The sequence below is a fragment of the Carassius gibelio genome, chromosome A7 (genome assembly GCF_023724105.1).
Source record: "Carassius gibelio isolate Cgi1373 ecotype wild population from Czech Republic chromosome A7, carGib1.2-hapl.c, whole genome shotgun sequence".
Taxonomy (NCBI): domain Eukaryota; kingdom Metazoa; phylum Chordata; class Actinopteri; order Cypriniformes; family Cyprinidae; genus Carassius; species Carassius gibelio.
The window spans coordinates 23,717,589-23,738,524 of record NC_068377.1 but is presented as its reverse complement, the minus strand read 5'-3'; the positions used below and the strand labels follow the sequence as shown (position 1 = coordinate 23,738,524).

Below are 20,936 nucleotides of genomic sequence, written 5' to 3'. Positions count from 1 at the left end.
TAATTTGAGTGGGTGCTTTGTGGAGCGAAGAGGGTGGGCGGGAGGCTGGGCCTATCTTGCTCTCTTACTCTCCCTCTCTTTTTGTTCTCAATCTCTATTACAAGCTAGCATGCACAGAGACAGAGACACACACACACACACAAAAAAAATGTTGCTCACGTGTGATTTAATTACGCCAACGCTGTTTTTCGGTTTGACTCACTTTGGGAAATTAATACCAAACCAGCTTATTGCTATGAGAACCACACACACCTACACTTTATTAGACACTCTTTAAGCCATAATTAGATGTCGTCTTACACTACGCTCTGGATTTTGGTCTTTTCATCAGATGTTCAAAGTTCATTTCAAAAACAGAACTAATAATTTGCTGATGTAATGCAGGTCAACTCAACATGTGTGACAAATTATAATAGCATATGAATCACTGAACTTATCGTTCAACAGTCTTATAGGGGAAAATCTTCCAAAATACAAAAACATCCTGCAAAATATGACTATTAAGACAGATGAAGCCAATGGGAGATGTAAAAAGAACTAGCATTTAATGAAAGCAAGATAAACAGAAAGACGAAGACATCGAAGGGGTCCAGTTATAAACCCTGGATTTTAATGCTTCCAACCACATGTAAATCAAGCAGATTGATTCAAATTGTTTTACATGAGCGGTTACCAGGTGCTCAACTATTACTGGAACAACCTCATCCCTAACCACACTGGTGCACAGTGCAGGGGAATGCTGGCATGATCAAACGGGTGAATCTGTTGTGAAAACCCATACGTGTGCCATTCTTGTTACTGTTACGTGCACAACCAATAAAACCATTTTGCATTTAATTGAGTAACATGATTGCTGTGGGGCCAGAATCAGACACAAGTGCACTCACCACAAATTACAAAATGTAATAATAATAACAATTCAATATGCTTATATATATATAAAATGAGAACTCTCTGAAGATTTTAACATGTTAATGGGTATCACAATGTTAAAGTATTCGGTCTTGGTGGAATAGATCTGCTACATTGCTGCTGAATTGCTGCTGCTGTTGTTTGTTACTGTATTTATAGATTGTTGATGCTACAAGCAAGTACAAGACATACATAAGTTGATATGGTGCTGTGAATATTTAAGACATCTGATGCACAAATAGCATATAAAATAACCCGTAGCAGATATATACGTATATGAACATATATTTGAATATTCTGATCCAGCCCTACTAAAATCATATCCCTGAGGACCCATCATTCTGTGTGATCTAGAGTTTCTTGACATAACATGGTATATATATAAATCATTATTTCTTTTCTGGAAAAAAGTATATTGAATCTAAGGAAGAAAACTTATCAAAGTTTCTGATAAAATGTTAAGTAGCAACTGTTTTCACCACTGATAATAATAGGAAATGCTTCTTTAGCAACAAATCAGCGTACTGCAATGATTTCTGATCTCCAAAATTATGATCTTTAAGTGCATTTCAAATTTTATGAGCACATAAAAGCACATGACACTGCTTAATGAAGAGTAACAAGTGGTTAATTTATTTTGGGCTCCAATTTCGGGAAGTAAAAGCCTTGATATGAAATGAATTATAATGTGATGTCAAATACGTACCTGGCAGATAGGTAAAGCGCTGTGACTGGCTCCTTTTCCGTTTGCCATTGCACACATAGAACTGCACCTGCACTGCTGAAGTGACCGTCTTACTGTGATAAGGAGGCACTTCCACCACGATGCTGGACTACACATGGAGACAAGAGACAAAACTTCATTAAACAACACATGATTGATGTCCGAGACAAACCTAAAGTAGTCTCACTGAAGAATACAAAGTTCAAATATAGTCAAAACATATTACAACATGTTACAATATTACAATCTATCATGCGTTAAACAAGTTCAACTTTTAGTTCAAGAAAGAAAATAAAGACTGAAAAGGGTTTGTAGACATATTTATGTCTTGTGTATTGTCTGTGATTTGTTGGCAAATACTGTAAACATGTAAAAAGGAAAATATTCACTCACTCCTTGACTCTTCTCTCTTATGATCTTTGCCTCCACCTCCCACTGCGGTCGTCCGTCTGAAGAAAGAAAAGTGTTAGCTGCATGCACGGGAACAACAAATTAGGACAGCTAGCATGACCAGAACTGAACTCTGTGTGCCAATATTTGCCCCTCAGCACCACTACCATCATCATCATCATGTATTCCAGCCCTCCACAGAAGCTTTAGAGATTAAGGTTACAACCGGCCAATCAGCTTTAAGTTTCATCAGGTTCAGACGGGAGCTCTACAGCTGGATGTTTCTACAGGCGTTCCTGCACCGAATCCAGAGTCAAACTTGATAAATTGTGTCTTGCCTTGAGAATAATAGATTGATCAATTGAGTTTGTTTGCAAATGATAAGCCTTTTTCCATATAGTGAACAAGGCTCAATTGCTCTCATTGATCATAATGTCAGCTCATTGCAGGGACTGCATACAACAATGACCTGACTACGAAAAATGAATGACATTCAATTCTCCTAAGAAAGAGCACTAAAAACGCTGGAGCTGTATGAGCAGAGGGACTTCTTAACAGCGGGCTCCTTAAGAGACTTTTTAATGAAAATCAGCTCAGTCTCTCTCCGTTTCCCCTTGCTGACAGGAACATAGAAGTCACTTGGGCTCCACACAGGTAATGATGTCATTTATAAAGCTGTTAAGGGTTTAAGAGAGATGTGAAGATTTTTTTTTATTGTTGAATCATGGCAAGATGCATGGAATAACTTTCTTCATAGCACAATGCCTCCACGTGCTGCCCGTGGAGAGGTGCAGGATCTCTCGGAAACATGCTGTCATCTCAGGTTTTTCCTTTGCCATGAAGCTAATCAACTGCGCAGGCGTCTTACAGACAGACAATGAAAGCCAAAGGACCAGAGCCAACTGGTTAAGACTGATCCTGGAAGGGAAAATCGTCACTTCATGGATCATAAATTACATAAACCGCACAAACAGCATGACACAGGTCTGATTTACGCTCTTAAACACATTTCCAGCTTTGAAGTTAGTGCTTGACATGTGTCTAACATGAGTCAAACAGCAGCATAATCCCAAGAATGTCTAAAATGAGTAATTTTGCATGTGTAATGATCTTGAGTGGGTTCATATGCATATATATTACAAAAAAGGGGTAATGTAGCGGGCAGTTATTAAGTAAAAAGACAGCTGCGAGCGGTTTCATAATCCAGTGGTGCATTACACTTCAGAGACTGCTGTTTACACCAGTTTACTGTATAGTGGCTCCACTCCCTTCTGTGTCAAAAGGCATTTTGCTAATATGAGAATGACCTTGATTGCCTGTAATTTCACCAGTAGTAGTACAGCAGAAGCACATGTCGACATTGACTGGACACTAAAGAGGGGCTCCACATGAGGGCAGGTTCAAACAGAAACCAGACCGACAGCGCCGGTGACAAGCACACACGCTGTCCTAACTCTTCAGCTCAGGAACACTGCTGTTCTGTTATTACTACTATGATAAACAAACTCAAGAAAAATTAACTTCTGGCAAAATCCGACAAAGCTTTTATGTGTCATTATGTGGAATTAAATATCCTGCTGGCAAGCGTAAACTAGCATCAATTGAAACAGATGGTTAATGTAACTCTTCATTTACAATTTCCTGAGTCATTAATTATAAACACAAAACTCATTTTTTTGTCAGCTTTCCTGTGTCTGATTTTTCGTAGTTAACACTTAACTGTACTTAATATTTAATATCTGCCATTTATATTCTCTCACTGTGACCAAGACAAATGAATTAATCTTTTGTAGAGTGAAGGAGGAAAAGGGCTTTAACTCTGCAAAGCCTGACTTATGAAATAACAGTGGAAGTGAAACTTTAAACAAAAGTAAATGTAAATATATATAAAAAAACAAAGATGCATGTTTAGACTTATGGTGTATGAAATAGGAGAAAATGGAGCTCATACTTGACATAATAATAATAATAATAATAATAATAATAATAATAATAAAAATAAAAAAATTATCCAGAAGACCAAAGTCAGCAAAAATATTTGATTTGTTGGCAGTTGCTGATATCTATATGATCAAAAAGTAAATAAAAGTTCTGGTAGCTTGTAAATCATGTAATAAATCAATGCGAGTTATATCAGTAAAAGCAAAGTACAAAAAAAAATTAAAGTTTAGTTTTATCAACAATCCCATGGAGTTTCTTCTTTTAAAAAGCATATAATGTATTACAACACGAGGATTGAGGGAAGTAAAAATAAACATTCCACCAAAACCTCATCTGTCTGGTTTGATACTTGTATCTTCCCTTTTTTATGCTAAAGTATATTAACATCACTTCAGTCCAATAAGTAATCATCTTGATTTATTACTTAAAATATAAAAGTTACTCTTGTTTTTAAAAAGATTTCTGAAGGTTCTGAATATGGGGACACTGCAACCGTTGCTATCTAGTTCTATGGTTTTCCAGGTGATTAAAAACCCAAACCATTTGTCTACTTAACTATACATCTATCCATTCAGCAAATCAAAAATGAGTTACAAAGTCTCTGGCTGCTCATCTAGACACAATCCATCTAAATAATGTAGATACAAAAATCACTCAATTAGATGAGATGTAATCGGTCCAATTTAGACCTAAAATTATCAGTCTGATCCCCTTCCTCTCATACGTCCTGCTTTGTCCCTTAAAACTAGAGTGACCTCTCAGATGGACGGCTCTGTGCCAGTCCACAAAATGACTTGCCTTTTGTCTATAGTTTGGAGTGAGTGGTGGATATAACTTGAGGTGTTCCAGCGATCTTACTTAGATTTTAATTTGAAAAAACTCTGAATGAATTTAGCATGCGTTACTATTGGATCAAGTTTTTGAAATAGAATCTCAAAATATCATAATAATGCATCTAAATGTGGCATGTTGTCATGAACACTTCAAACATAAAGTAATTTCACTTGGCTTGCTGCAAATAGGGCATCAGTTTTTGACATCAGTAACTAACAGTTAATGTGCGGCTGCTAGGTCAGTATAAAATACAAGACCAGTGTCATATTACCGCATGCACCATTAAAAACATATTTGATTTCAATCAAACACATCTGCAGAACATGTTCTCACAAATCGCATAGACGCTCTCTGATGAGCTCCTGCTTGAAAAGATATGAACTTTCCTCCAGAGCTGCTCAAGGCCAGACATAGTTTCCACCCTACTTGTTCTAGCATCTCAGGATTTTCCATTTTTATACAATGCAATAAAACATGGGTTATCACCACAGGATGCCTTGAGGGGTTGCCACTTTACAGGGAGCCAATTAGAGGAGAGGTAAGTACCAAATGCTGTTTCTCAGAGTCAGTTTGAAGGGTTAGAACAGCCCTGTGTGTTCATGTGTAAACTCCAATTGAGTGAGTCAGTGTGTCATTGTCTCAAACTAGAAACACACACAGGCACACACATAAGGCAGGCCAAGACTCGTATTCCCAGAATGCCTTTCATTCATTGCCTTCATCTGAGGCTGGTCCTAACTTGTGTTTCATTACTTACAAACGAGAAATGGAAAAAATGAGCAAGACAGAAAAAGAACGAGAAAGAAATAGCGAGAAGAGCTGCTTATCGAAGAAATTAAACGAGAGCACACGAGTGATACGAGAAAGAGTGAATTTCTACCATGCAGGATGTTATGAAAAGTAAGAGTGAATGAGAGAGAGAAAAAATAAATAAAAAAAGAAGTAAAAAGAGATCGTCTGCTGAAGATGACAGACAGTCTCTGAGGGCTCTGTTCATAGTGTAAAAGGTCTACTTCAGCTCACAGTGAGACTCAAAGGATCACAAAAGTCCATGCAAACAGAGCGCTGTTGGGGATCATGACACAGACTAACCCCAAAAAGTCAGTCTAATAAAGCCTCTTGTAAGCAGAGTGCCTGAAAGCTGAGGCTTCAGACTGACAGCCACATGGCAGCCGTGTGTGTCGATCTGGAGAGAAAGAGCAACCTGAAACAAGTGAGCTTCAGTTATCTGCCAGGTAGATGTAACTAGCAACATTCAAAACAGACTACTCCGTGGGTTGCTTTAATCTAGTCAACTATTCTCAGTGAAGCTCGGAATTATGAAAATGGTTTCAGGTTCATCTGGCACCAAAATGCATTTCTTGGGGCTGTTCACATTGTATTTCACTTGTTTTCAAAAACAGCTACATGGTTTCAGAGAACAATTTGTGGGAAAACTACCAGTGTATTTAATGTATTAAAGGTATTTAGTATGACACCTTCTAAAATATGTTGTATGTGTTACAGTTCAGAATAATAATAAATAAAATACACTAGACAAAACCACATTTTAACTGACTAAAGAGAAGGCATATTCGTATGTTGTTATACAACAACATACAGGTAAGCATTTTAACATACAGCTTTGGTTAAACAAAAAATACTTTACAAAACAAGAAATGCATTATAATGTGCTTTATTTAAGATGACCTATCATAGTGGAAAAATATGTAAAAACTCCATGTATATACACAGGCTTCAGTGAAATCAATATTTTTTAGGTAAGGAAACACTAAGTTTGCCTTGGACACACAGTAAGCTATTATTTGCTTTGTGTCTTGGCTCCAGCGCGTGATCAGCAGTGCGCCTGCAGCCAGAGAATCCCCGCTGACCTCTGAGTCATCCTTACAACAGATGCTAAGGTCTACAGGTGAGCTCTAGAATAACAGTGACACCCCACAACACAGCCAACCATAAATTTAGCCTCTGTGTGTGCATGGACAGAGAGAGTGAACATATGGCAGGTGAGGGGTGACAGACAAGCTTATAAGCACAGGGAATGAGGGTGTGTATTTGTGTGCACCATGCACTTGCACGTGTTTATGGAGTGAGCGTAGTATGGATGTAGGTGTGTGAAGAGTGCATTTCTGTGTGTGTATATATATATCTATGGAGTGAGCACCCGCTTGAGTGCAGTGGTGTTTGTGTGTGTAGGTGTGTTCATGCTGAACTGCACTCACACATATGCATGCACACACGCAAACACACACACACACACACACACATAGTGTCCCCAGAGGAGAAGGGAAATCGTGGGAGGTCAATATGCTGATAAAGCAAAGATAAATCACTCTGGTTTGACGAGAAACAATCAAATTCCGCTCTCATATGAGAAGTGAGAAATCGAGACTCCCTCACATTTAACCCATCGCTCCAGTTTCCCAAAGCCAGACAGGTTTGAACTAAAAACCACCGGATCTTGCCGTTTTTAAGAATAAGGCTGGTTTACCTACGCTAAGACAGAAATGAGTGCAGGTATAATTGTGATCCTTGAGGGTAAGACAGATGAGGAGGCAGTATTTGCTGACAGTGAATGATGAAGACATTTGTAGTGCATACTCAGCTGTGTTTGCAGAGCTTGCAGCAACTTGCTAAAAGGAATTAGTACTAGCCAAACGCAGGGATCTAATATCACCCTAAAAGGGGTTAATATGACCTGTACACCATCCAGCTTAGTGCATAGCTTCTTACTAAATAAATAAACAAATGGATATGAAATATTGATTTGTCTTTAAATTATGTATAAAGTGAGAAAAATATCTGAGAAGAAAAGGCCCAAGACATATGAAACTGGCTATAAAAATGAAAATCGTTTGCCTGGAATAACAATTAATTATAACTTGATTCTTACATATAAGCTAATATAATAGAATTTAATACTTATCTTTTGACTTAAATCCTCTTAGAAAAAAAAAAATTAAATAAAAATGATGAGCGCTGATACATGGAGAAAAGAAGCTAAAATAGCACTTGAACCCCATTGATTCTTACCTGGACCTTTCTCCAGAAAAATGACCTTTGACTCAGGGAAGATGTTGGACCCAGTGATGGTCATTTCCTCTCCTCCACTCACCGGGCAACTACTAATACTGGCTTTCTCGACCTGAGGTAACTCCTGTGCTGAGCGCTGAGCTATTTAACCACAAATACAGATACAGGTAAATCACATTAGACAGTTCATTTTATATATATATATATATATATCATTTTTTTTCTTTCTTCTGTGTGTGTGTATTAAACCTACAGCACTCCACTGGAATTGAAGCAGCCTGCAGTGAGAGCACTTTTCCATTGGGTTGTGGGATGTGAACCCGGAACACCACACGGACCCGAGTGTTTTTCCGTCCAATATCAGTTTCTCCTTTCCTCAGCTCAATGTCAGAGTTCCTCAACTTCAGGATTCCAGCGCAATCAATACTGACAAACACATCAGAACTAAGTATCCATAACAGTTCCATCATCCTCTCTGTCAAGCAAAACTGTTTAAATGATTTTTGTTCACTCTAAGCCACTTCCTTTTACTTAAAGATTTATACTCTTTTCATGGAGTTAATAAAACAATCTACATTGTGATGAGCCGCTGAAAGTATAGGGCAAGGACAATAACATTATCATTCTGTACTAAATAATCAACAAGTAATAATATGCAGGCTGGGGATATAAAATATTTTTGTCTTCATCATGATTCAACATTTATGTTTGTGTGTGTGAGAGTGAGAATCTAGACTGAATTTGAAATGAAGAGCTGTTGGCAGGTACCTGGCAGACATATTGTTCTCAGGAAGGAGAGGAATCTCGAGAACCTTCGTGCTGGTGATGATAATTTCCTGGCTTGCCGTAGCGACAGTTTTTCCTGTTATGCGGTGAACCTGGTAGAATGCGTGCGGCCTCAAATAACGGTCATCCGCTGTCCCGATGAACATCTGCAGGTTCACAGGCTTCTCACTGTAGCCAACGAGCTGTTAAAAGTGAAGAGATGAGTCATGCTCATTTTTATTTCCATGAAAATAAAGAAGTTTACTGTTGTAGGACGAGCAGAGATTTGTTTGATGGTCCTAGACATCCTGACACACAAACTATTATGAAAAATAGAAAACAATGATATGAAGCATGACAATACATTTCATGATTGAACTGAAACTATATGGTTTGTATACACACACACACCTTTATCTGAATTTCTTCTGAAAATGAAGTGATGGTAACAAAATGCAGCACTCAACTGCCAAACTGAGATATTTCTGACAGGCTACAGTGATCTAGAAGCACTGGCCATCCACCACATCAAACAGCAATATTATCCATTTGCAACACAATTATTTATGCCAATACATTTCCATTCAAAAAACCCTGTATATGTGCAATTACTTCCCAAATCCTCATCCTAGGGCTGCACAATTAAATGAATTTCTAATCAATTATGCATACCACAACTACGTAATCGTTCAAAGTCCACTTATGTTGTGTGCTTCAGATGTGTTTTTTCTTTCTTTCTTTATACGTTATCCGAAGGGTTTTTCCATTGTTTTAATTTTAGTTTTAGTATAACATACATTTAGTACTTTTTTGTAATTTAAAGAAGAGACCAATCTGATGTACAGTTGACATCTGAGGCTTAATACTACAGAAAAGCACTAAACGTTTTTCAGTTAGAGTGTTTTCTGCTTGTTTATTCTCAAATAAAAACAGGGCATGCAGTTGCATCAAACAATGGTATAAACATAATTTGATATAAATTGTGATAATTGTAATTATTATTGGGAATGACAATTTTAAGGGAATAATCAATAATTATGATTTGTCATAATCGTTCAGCCCTTATACATGCACATCAATATCAGACGTTAGCCCACTTTTTCCAAGACGAATTCAAAATGCACTCGTAATTAAAATCCAGACAGGCACATAAAGACATGTTTTCGAGCCATGAGTAAAGAAAAAAAAAACTGACACTGAATTGAAGGAAAAAATAGGGTAGAAATGTGAGAAAAGAAAAACAAAACCAAGAAAGACATTCTACTTCTGTTTCTAAAATAGTATAAACAGGACTTTCATCTTTTGAAAATGGAAATAGGGAAGTCAAAGACCCATTAAATCATGAATAATTAGACCTAATTATTCTGTGAAATCTTTTGCAGAACGAAAAGCTTTTAGAGAAATGTTTTCCTTCCCAGTGCTGCACATCAGGCTGTCTGTTGCAAACCTCGGTAAGACACAGGGGGCCAGTGTGGCAATGCAATGCCCCATCCAGTAGTGTGTACATGTCTGACCTGCCAGTAAGCTTCTCAGATAGGTGAGGAGTTCACAAACAGAGAGGAGCTATTCCGCTGACATGCGTGTGGGAGAGTGTTACCTAGGTCAAGCACACAGGCTCCTAACAATCTCTCTACTGTTGAAATGTTATGCTTGGCTAACACTTGACCCAATAGAGCAAAAGAAAGAGAAACTGGGAATGAGAGGAAAAAGAGAAAGAGAGACAAAGAGAGAGATGACCCAATCACAGGTAACAGAAGGACCAAGCCAACCATAGCAACACAATAATGAGAAAAACATGTTTCACATATAAACTGACAAGTCTTGAGAATAGAGCCAGATAAGAGGAGAAAAAGAAATGGACGGCGGGGAAAAGAGGATCAGGGAACAACGGAAGACTTGGATGGTGGTGGGATTTGGTTCAAGTAGTTCTCTGGACAGCATGCTTTTAATACACTTGGAGAGATACGTAACTGAGAAAATTATTAAACCAAAAGGGCATGCTTAGTTTCAAAATATTTATTTTACAATAAGATATATGTATGATCAAACTTTTAGCATTTATTGATTGAATTTCTGCATTTGTATAATTAAATATTAACTAAGGTTTTATGAACTAACATGAATTAACAATTAACGGAAGTTTATTTCTTTATTATAATTAAAAAAATTGCCTTAGTTTTATAATTCTGTAAAAATGTTTTGTTTATTTTTAGTTTATGATGCATTTAACAATATTAATCAACTGAACCTTACGGTAATGTGTTACCAAGGCTAATGTTTTTCTAAAGTAAATTATATGGCTTTAGAAAACAAATGGCATTTAAAAAAAAAAAAAGCTAAAAGGAGCATTTTTGTTTACTCTTCATAAAAGCTTTGCTTCTTACTTTTCTTTATTGCTTCTCCATCAAGCGTGCTTGTTTCTGTGAATGCTGAGAACTCTGTGAGGTGAACAGTCCTCTGCAAACAGAGATCTTCAGGCAGAAGGGTCAGGACTGAATATAATGTACTCTACATTTTGAGGGCTTTTTCTGGGTCAGGGCATTGAGACAGTGGGGCATTCAGAAGCAGAGGTCATGTTGATGCTTCAAGACGTGAAAAAGGTTCAGAGTTCAACTGAAATGAACCATGACCCTGCCAACACCATGTACATGTAAGATTTATTTCATTGGTGAGAGTCCACTACCCCTGGTAACAGTTGCAAAACCTACTGGACAATTAAATATCATTATGTGTGTGTGTGTGTGTGTGTGTGTGTGTGTGTGTGTGTGTGTGTTTAAGGAAAATCAAAACAATACTGTGTATGTTTACATATAGGGCTGTGATGGTGGTAGACTTTTACCACCACGATGGTAATGGACGAACTACCGCCAGTGGCACAGTTTTGACATATATATATATATATATATATATATATATATATATATATATATATATATATATATATATATATATATATATATATTAGTGGTGTCAAGGAGTAGCATGTTAACGCAGGCGATACATTTTTTCAGTTTAATACTAAATACATTTTTAAACTGAAAAAATCTGTCGCCTGTATTAATGTGCAATTAACACAGGGGCGGGGCTAGGGTTGGCCACCTGCTTATACATTTACATTTATTCATTTAGCTGACGCTTTTATCCAAAGCGACTTACATTTGCTATGTATGTCAGAGGTCACATGCCTCTGGAGCAACTAGTGGTTAAGTGTCTTGCTCAGGGACACATTGGTGTCTCACAGTGGATTCGAACCCGGGTCTTTCACACCAAAGGCATGTGTCAAAGAGTGGACATTCCATAGTATAATGGAGCTACTGATTACACTCTGATGAAAGACTAGGAACATGTATTAAAGTACACAGCGTTCCCTTTAAGGTCACCAGACACAGATTCAATCTAGAATGTTGTAAAACTAAGTATCCAAAACCCCAAAAGGTGATGATACATGAGGCAACTTTCTGCACAATGTTGCAGTCAACTGGCCACCAGTTGAGACTCAGGGCCCAAGGCTGATCTGAAGTATCCAGATAGAATTTTGATGGCCATACTCAATGGAAAATTGCCCAAGCAACATTGCTCAAAAAAGTTGGCCTGTGCATCATCACCTTAACGAAAAGTATGATGCACTACAGTGCAAAATAACTTTACAAGATGATACATCAGGCCATGAACATTTATGACTTTTGGAAATTCCATGAACATGCTGCAGCCTCAGCAAAGTTTCAGAGCGCTGCCACAGCTTCAGTTTCAAGACATTTAGAGCAGCAACAATGCGCCACATCCTCAAGGAGTTTCTGAAGGCCTGTGGCTCAGCCTGTTGCTGACTTCAGCACTACCCCAGCACTCTTTCTCTCTCGTTCTGTAACTGCCATTCAGAAGATTTTGCTAACCACCGCTATTCCAACCGTCAATGGAAAGAATCACAGCTGATCTCATTTTCTATTTGCATGTAGTCATAGATGGAAATCCCGAGGGGGGGAGGTCGGTGGGGACAGGACCCCCCCCCATCTAAAAATATGATAAAAAAACATGCTCTGTATTGTAAAAAAACATTGTTTTATACTTTAAATAATTGTGAATTGTGTAAGTAGTAAAACAACACAAATGGGGCAAAAATGCATTTTAAGTTTAAAAACATTTTGAGTCTCCCCTCCCTTTCCTCACATGCCTGCTTTCCTCTTTTACATCACCCACACACACATGAGCTGAGGAAAATTGTGGTCTTTGCAACACTGTGACATGGACACGAGCACTGTCTATTTGGCAGACACATTTTAGCTGTATTATTTGTGTCCCCTTCAAAAATTGCTCTTGAGAAATGTTGTGTTTATTGCCCCCCTCCAACTTTTTCAAAAAAGTTAGCCACTGTAGGGAAATAACGAGAAGAATAACAAAGTGCAGTAAACAGTGAAACTGTTTGCACTACAAACCCTTGTGTTCATAATTAAAATAATACTTTAAAACAATGGTAAGACATAGGGCTGTCAAAATAGCTGAAAAACTACATTAGAATTTTATACTTAAATATTATCAAAATTCGAATTCTATTTGAATTTAAAATGCATATTTTCAGTCAGGGTGAAGAAAAGCTTTTGGCTTCTCTCCTGAGGCCACAAGAGGCTGCATCGAGCCTTATATATAATATATATATATAAATATAAAGATAAACCTATTATAATTAAGTTGCTTAAACAACTATAAACAAAGCCGTGTCATGTATGCATGCATAGTTAAATACAAAGGGTGGAAAGCCAGTCACACAGAATACATTAAAAATTTTTAAAACGAGATGCAGTGGGAAGGGAACAAAAACCCACCAAGTCTCGAGATATGTTTTTAAAAAGTTAAACTTAAATTAATTTTACATGGCTTTCTAAACATGCGGCTCTCTTGTGCAAGACATGAGTCCAACTGTGTCCCTCTAGAAAATGTGCGAAATATATGCGTCAAGCTCGTCCGCCTTTGAAAGTTGTGAAGATGCGGCTGCGCACGAGACAAGACGGAACGGAACACGGAAGTATACCCGGGACTTATAAGGCAGCCTCCTTAATGCACACCTAAAATTTGAATGCAACATTTTTGCACTCGAATGTGGATTTTTATTTATGTTTTCAATTTATATAAAAAGTAAAAAATGTATATACATTTTAATCAGTGCCACATATTCCTTCAGAAATCATTCTCATATTGCTGCTCAAGAAACAAAAACAATTGTGCTGCTTAATGTGTTCTTGAAAACCATTTCATGGTTCACGACTCTTTAATGAACAGAAAGAAAAGCATTTATTTAACTTCCAAAATTACTGAGACCAAACTTTTGAAAGCCAGTTTACATGTGTTAAAACGGTTTTCCCCATGCCTCTTTAAAAAATGGCATTTACTCATGAAAGTGACAAGTGACTGTGATTCATTCTTCAAAGAAAGGGACATCATTTGTGTTTTGTATGACAATTTGTGAAGTGACTACATCCCTGCTCTCTTGCTGCTTATTTTCTTATTTTAATCCCAAAGAAAAGCTAAGCGAGGTGTTCACGTGCTGCGAGGAAAAAAACTGGGGACAACAGAAAACAAACAAGCTTAAAAAAAACAAGACTCTTGAATGAGAAGCAGTGGTGATGTGGCATGTCTCCAAACACAAGCAGCTACAGGAAACCTCTCATTCATCCTCTCATCACATCTGCAGGCCTGAAGAAATCTACAGTGTTTATTTGTGTGAAATTATACAAGACGACTATCCCTGCACTCCTTTAACCTCCCTTCCCTGACACTGGTTATATTAAACTGCTGACATTAAGGACAGTCACATGTCCCAGAGCTGGAATAAAGCTAGCAGGGGCAAAAATAGCCTCCCTGGGTTACTTTTCATTTTGAGGAGTAAAGATGCTTCATTCTGACTGTTTCTCAATGTAGTGCAGCTGAAAGAAATAGCATCAGTTGGTTTAAAAACAGCAAGAAGACAGCCTAGTGTACAAAAAAAGCACGTGTAGCATATGTTTTAGTGTGAAGTGGCATGTTTTGCGTTGTTGTACTTGAGGCTGCATGTTTCATCATGCTTTAACTTCTTTTACACACCCTCTAAACCTTGCATTTCCCATCAAGTTTCACACCCTTTCCCCTATACTCTCTTCAGTCACTTTCTCCACTCCTCCTTCTTTCTCCATCTCTTTATCTCTCTCTCCTTCCAACTAGCCGCTGACAAGTTGTTTCCCTGTGTTGGCCTGTGGTTGCTATGGTGAGGGCCAGCCGGTGCGTGTGTGTGCATGCATGCATGCGAGTGTGTGTGTGTGTCTAAACCCAAGCCTGAGGGGGTGGGGAGGAGACTCAAGGTCAAACAAAAACAACACACACACACACAGTGACCTCTGCCTCGGAAACGTGGACTTGTGCTGACATGCTCTCTGTGCTTACTGGACACAGTGAGAGGTCTGTTCACCGATGCAGTGTTTACACAACATATGCCTCTGTGTGTGTGTGTGTGTGTGTGTTTGTGTGAGGGAGTGAGTGAGTGAGAGTGAGAGTGAGTGAGAGAGAGAGAAAGAGAAGGGGCATAAATAGAGGTTTAAACGGAGAGAGCACTCAGACCCAGAAGGTTGGACAGCCAGTTGTTTAAATAAGGTCAATACACATAATCTCTCTCTCTCTCTCTCTCTCACACACACACACACACACACACACACACACACACACGGCATGTGTGAAAGGACTGCTATGACTCTTATACATCAAGATATAAACAAACATATCCAGTGAATATAGCATTTACCGTGATGTGTACCTCTCTCACCCCTTCCGTTCTCACTGTGCTGTGTCCTACTCTTCACTCTTCTGTCCACATCAGATACAGCCTCAGGCTACAGAACAACAAAAGCTGTACACACACAGCCGCACACTCATGAGGGTATACAGACAACAGGGTTGCTCCCCAGACAAGCACACTGAGAGCAAAACTTTAGCACAGTACACAAGAATCTCTAATCAGCACTGAAAATCGCCCACTGTGAGGTCTGAGGGCCACCAAGGTCAGCCATCTTGTTTTTTTGCAAGGATGCTATTGTTATCTGATCCTAAGCCATGTTGCACAAAACAATAAAGCTAATATGTTTGTGAAAGGATTAACTGAACGAATAAACCAGATTCAAATCTACAGATTTACCAAAGATAATGACTTAGACTCATTTCTCAGTTTGCAAAAAAAATAAATAATAATTACTTAAAACATTTATAATGGAAGGTGGCTAGAAATAATGTTTATATTTTTCATTAAATGAAATGATTTCCTGTAATTTGAATGGTAGAGCATGGAATGCATGAACGGATCAAATGTATATCTTTAAGTCAATGTTACTCACTTAAATGCAAAACTAACAAATGCATAAATGTATACATGTAAAGTTTGTTTAACACACACACACATATATGTATATGTAAATATGTATATATATATGTAAATATATATATGTAAATTTCAAACTTCAACCCCTGATCATCCCTACAGACTTGTAAGAACAAGGTTAGAGCCTCTTCAGCCTATCAGGCAAGCAGTGGGTCATTTTCTACAATAGGCATGTACAGAATGCTAGTCCCAAGTCAAAATCATAATTTAGAAAAGTGCTTAACAAAAATATAGGCTTTGCATTTCTGCTTTTGACCTCTCCAGGACAGCTGCCATTAGACTTTTCTTCTCCGAGATCATTGACAGCCTACAATAGATGCTGTCAGTAGAGTTTACCCAGAAATTCACTTTAACACTTTTTCTTTTAAAAACACAGGGTAATTTATTTTTTATAAAGCTGGTTTCCACCTTGTGTGTTGATTCCACTGAGCCTTTTTATCTAGATAAAAGCCCTGGGTGAAAGGTACAAGTGACTTTCTCTTAGAATAAAACACATGAACAGATCCTACGGCAAATGTAAACTCTGCTGCCCTTTGTGTGTGTCTTTGTGTTTAACCAGTTCAATTGCCATTTCTAACACACACACACACACACACACACACACAGGAAAGTCTAAGCCAGATGGGTTCAGAACGTCTATGTCTCCTAGCAACAGGTGTGCTGATTTTGGTTAAGAATGAACCCAAAGAGAGCGAGCCGCGGTTTGTAGAGCATTACACAGCATTCCTCGTTGATCTCTGAACTGTGAATTAGCCCAGCCCAAACACTAGCAGTAAACACTGTCACTTTGTTTTGCTGGTGTTTGTCCGGCTGCTGTACGCTGCAATCCGCAGCCTTCTGTTATGGCAGCTTGACTTATACACCACTGATAGATACACTTACACACATTTCTTGATTTCACCACCAATCGCATCTCTGATTTCTCTCACAATAACTGGAGTGGTAAAGTGCTGCAGGACGTGCATGTGTGCTTCTGGTTTTAACATTAGACCGTCCATGCCCCTGTAATACAAATGTCACAACCTTCTAGTAACCTCATGACCTGTGTGTAAGGTCAACCATTCACATAGCTGGCCCATTCCTTACTCTACACATTAATCATTACACATTGCGTCTCCCAGAAAAATGCACAAAGGACAGGTGATAGGACAGATTCTTCTGCTTCAGGATGAAACATAATACTGAAAGCAGCTACAGAAAACAGAGGAGCTGTAGGTGAAGTATCCAGTCAGATCATCCACAAACAAACTCACACAAATTCACATTCATTCAGTGTTATTTTAGTATTACTTATTTACTAATCAAGCATTTATTTTCATATATTTTCAGTTTTCAGAGTCATTTTGTATTTTTGATTGTCCTTTTCTTTTTTAAATATCTATTTAGCTTTGTATTTCTGTTTTAGTTTGAGTAATTTTAGAAAAACTTAAAAGTAAACTTATTTTATTTCAGTTAGTTCATAAGGTGAAATTTCTTTTTTCTCTTAAGTTTTTCACCAAACTATTTGATATTTGACTTTATTTCCACTTGATTTCATAATGATTTTTTAAAAAATAAATAAATAAATAAATAAATAAATAACGCTTTAATTAAGATTAATTGGTTACAGAAAAAAAATTCCTGCATTTTTAATAAATTTTTGCACCGCGAAACGTTTCTCACTGGATGAGTTTCGGCTGACTGAAGCACCAACTAGCATTTGCATATCACCGCAGCACATGATCGAACCTCAAGTATCACCTCAACGCAAAACATATAGCAGCTAGCGTGGACTTTACACTTTATGTTGAACTATGTATTATTTTGTTGGTGCAACTGGCAGTTTATGTTGAACTCTTTATTTTTTTGGTCAAGGTCATTGAGAGTTGGAATTAGTATGTTATGGCCTCTGAAGCAACAGAGAGATGTTTTCTAATAGTCAAGGGTTTCCAATGTTCTGAATGTAATTGACAGTATTGTGTATTACTTAAAAAAACACTTTACAGAAGGTTCCAGCACCTATAAGCTTCCTGAATTTCTGAAATGTACTATTTCTAAATTGTTTCTAAATATGCTATTGCTACACTTAAGGGCAAAAATTGCACTGCTAGACTTGGTTGAACAAAAATAAACTATTTTGTTGCTTAAGCTTATGTATTCAGTCATTATTCAATGGTATACTATAAATCCATGTGAAAAAAAATTACTTCTCACTGTTCTCAGGTCAAATATTTATATGCGATTAAAATGCGATTAATTTCGATTAATTAATTACAAAGCCTCTAATTAATTAGATTAATTTTTTTTAATCGAGTCAAAAATAGCGCGTTAACGACGTTATTTAGTTGTTTGTTGTTAATTATTTCAAATTTTTTAACGCATTTCACGCATGCGCAGTGTGACAAATTATTCAGGTCAGGAAAGTCTCGTCAATCTCTGAATTCTCAAGATAGCTTGGGTTTTACCCCAGTTACTCTTAAATACATTCATGGCAAGCTCGATAAACAGAGACGACTTTGGTAGTTGATACGCTGGAGCTTCTTCCTGTTATAGCGTCCTGTGTTTCACACTGCGCATGCGCAGAACGCCTACATGCAATGCAGCGAAAATTACAGCTGTTTGGAAAAGCATATGCAATTTACTTGGTTTTACTGGCACTTGAAGCCTTCAGAACGTAAAAATATCGATCCTAAAGTATTGTGGCAGAGCAAATGAACACCTCCCAAAAACAAGAGTGCCCAGAGTGCTGCTTATGTGATGGTGGCGCATGTTTGTGTTTCTGAGTTCATTCTTTCCAGTTTCTCTATGCATAATTTCATAGACATGTGGCTATATTTAACCACTGGTTCACCTAAAACTCTTATACTATCTGTAGTTAAATGGCATGGTTTGATATAGTGCTCAGCTAAATTTGATCTAAGTAAATGTTAAACTTTTGAAATTCAGAAAAAAAGAACCACATATTGATGAATCAATACATGAAAATTATGTATCTGTGTCCTGTTATTTATCTTTTGGTATGCATTTAAAAAAAAAATGGTTAGGATTCAGGTGTAATTGCAAATAGTGATTAATCCTGATTAATCCACTGAAAATTCTGATTAATTTGATAAAAAAATGTAATCATTTGACAGCCCTAATATATATATATAATTTTTGTAAACAATAACAACACTCACTCAAACAAATTATCTTTTAGGTTATAACATACATCCTGTCTGTTGGCCAACTAGGGCTGGGCAATAAATAAATATATAAATATTAATATATAAATATATATGTATCTCAGTTTTTCCAGAATGACCGATGTTTAACTGGTCAACTTGAAAATGCTAAAAAAAAATCATCCACCCCCATGGCCAACCTATTTATTAAATTTTTTTTATCCAGTTGTTTCGATTACATTTGATGTTTATATGGTTTCTGAGTTAAAGGCATATGCAATAGCATTGATAACTACAGTAACCGAATAAAAAGCATATTTATCATATTCAAGCATATCTTATTAGGCACTAGTGGCTGTTTGTTCACCTGCTATTAATAGTTACTTTCTTTTTGGTCCAGTAGTCAACAATTGTAAACTCAGCAAGTGTACTGAAGGTCAGAGGAATGGGGGTATACCTTTATAGGCAGAGATAATCATTTTAAGTAAATTTCAATTAAATTTGATTCACAAACTATATTTCATCTCTTATTTTATAATATTTGTTTGTATTTAAATCACTACTTTCTCATCCACTTTTTTTTTTTTTTTTTGGTATTACCATCTTTTGCCTTTTCTGCCAAATGCCCCGGTGTATACATAAAACCCCCCACACAGCGCCTGTGCTAGTTTACACCTGGCATACAGGTGTATGGGTCTGTCCTCCTGGCTAATTGGCACTGTAAGTGCTGCTGAAGGCAATATGGCTCAGTGAGTCTCTTCACTGTCTCTAAGATCCAGTCTGTCCCAGGACAGATGGAGTCTGCGGTGTCACCTGCTGACGTCACTACAACAGATACTCCACCATAGCAGCCTAAGACTCCAGCAGCGCATGCCCCAGAAAGCATCACGGGAAACATTATTAGAAACAGCTGCTCGCTGAAAGGTCTGAAGGTATGGGAGACTTTTAATGTGCAGATTTTCCCAAATGGAACCAGAGGGTTTGAAAACTACAATAAACAATAGAATACTGAAAAATACAAGTAAAATAAGCGTAATCATAACAGGAATAGAACATAATTTAATTCTCACTGATGGTATGGTATAGTGAAATGGATTAAACCCATAATTCATAAATGGGTTAAAGAAGTCATACAATGCCACAACACGATTTAATAATCACACACATAAGCAGATGCACAGAGTGGTCAGCTGATCTTCCTGCTGCTCCTCAGATCATGTTTTATCCATAGTTTTCTCAGAGAGTTTGTAAATACATATCTGTATAGATGCCAGCAGCTTATTGTTAAACTTCTGTTGTAAAGTATTTTTTATACAGTAAAAGTACCCATAAATGACCATAATATCAATAATAACATGTTAGGACTTTTATCTGTATATACAAGATAATTTTCCCTATCCATTTAACTCTCTTCTTGTAAAAATATGACCAAAACTTGGGGGAAAAAAATGTTTCGCCAGGTTTTTCTAGCACAGTAATTCCCTGTGGGTGGACCGGTGTGTGGACTTCATTAATGTGAGGTAATTATGCATCCTCAGTCGCAGTGTGAGGGGAAGCGGGGCTACGATGTTAAAGAGTTAGTCATTAATACTCTGAAATAGTAAGAAAGGCACGATCACTCGCACAACACGGATTCTCATGTGTACGGGTGGTTGATGTTTAAGCATGAAAGGCTGGGAGATAAATCTCAGCAAAATTGACATAAAAATAGGAAAGCACTTTGGCAGAGGACAGTTTAATTGTTTGTATTTTAACTCGCTTTTGTTACATATTTCCATGCCCAATTATAAAAGCACATTTCTTC

The 20,936-nt window shown here is 37.4% G+C and overlaps 1 protein-coding gene across 2 annotated transcripts in view; it reads right to left on the bottom strand.

Annotated features, from left to right (window-relative positions):
* The window catches only part of LOC128016880 (nuclear factor of activated T-cells, cytoplasmic 3), a 67,111-nt gene that overhangs the window by 16,778 nt on the left and 29,397 nt on the right, over positions 1-20,936 (bottom strand). For both annotated transcript variants that reach the window (XM_052601739.1, XM_052601740.1), the window contains 5 exons: positions 8,600-8,799; positions 8,085-8,257; positions 7,832-7,972; positions 2,030-2,085; positions 1,619-1,745 (listed from right to left, as the gene is read on the bottom strand). In XM_052601739.1, coding sequence (XP_052457699.1) covers positions 1,619-1,745; positions 2,030-2,085; positions 7,832-7,972; positions 8,085-8,257; positions 8,600-8,799 — 697 coding nt within the window. The remainder of the gene's footprint in view (positions 1-1,618; positions 1,746-2,029; positions 2,086-7,831; positions 7,973-8,084; positions 8,258-8,599; positions 8,800-20,936) is intronic.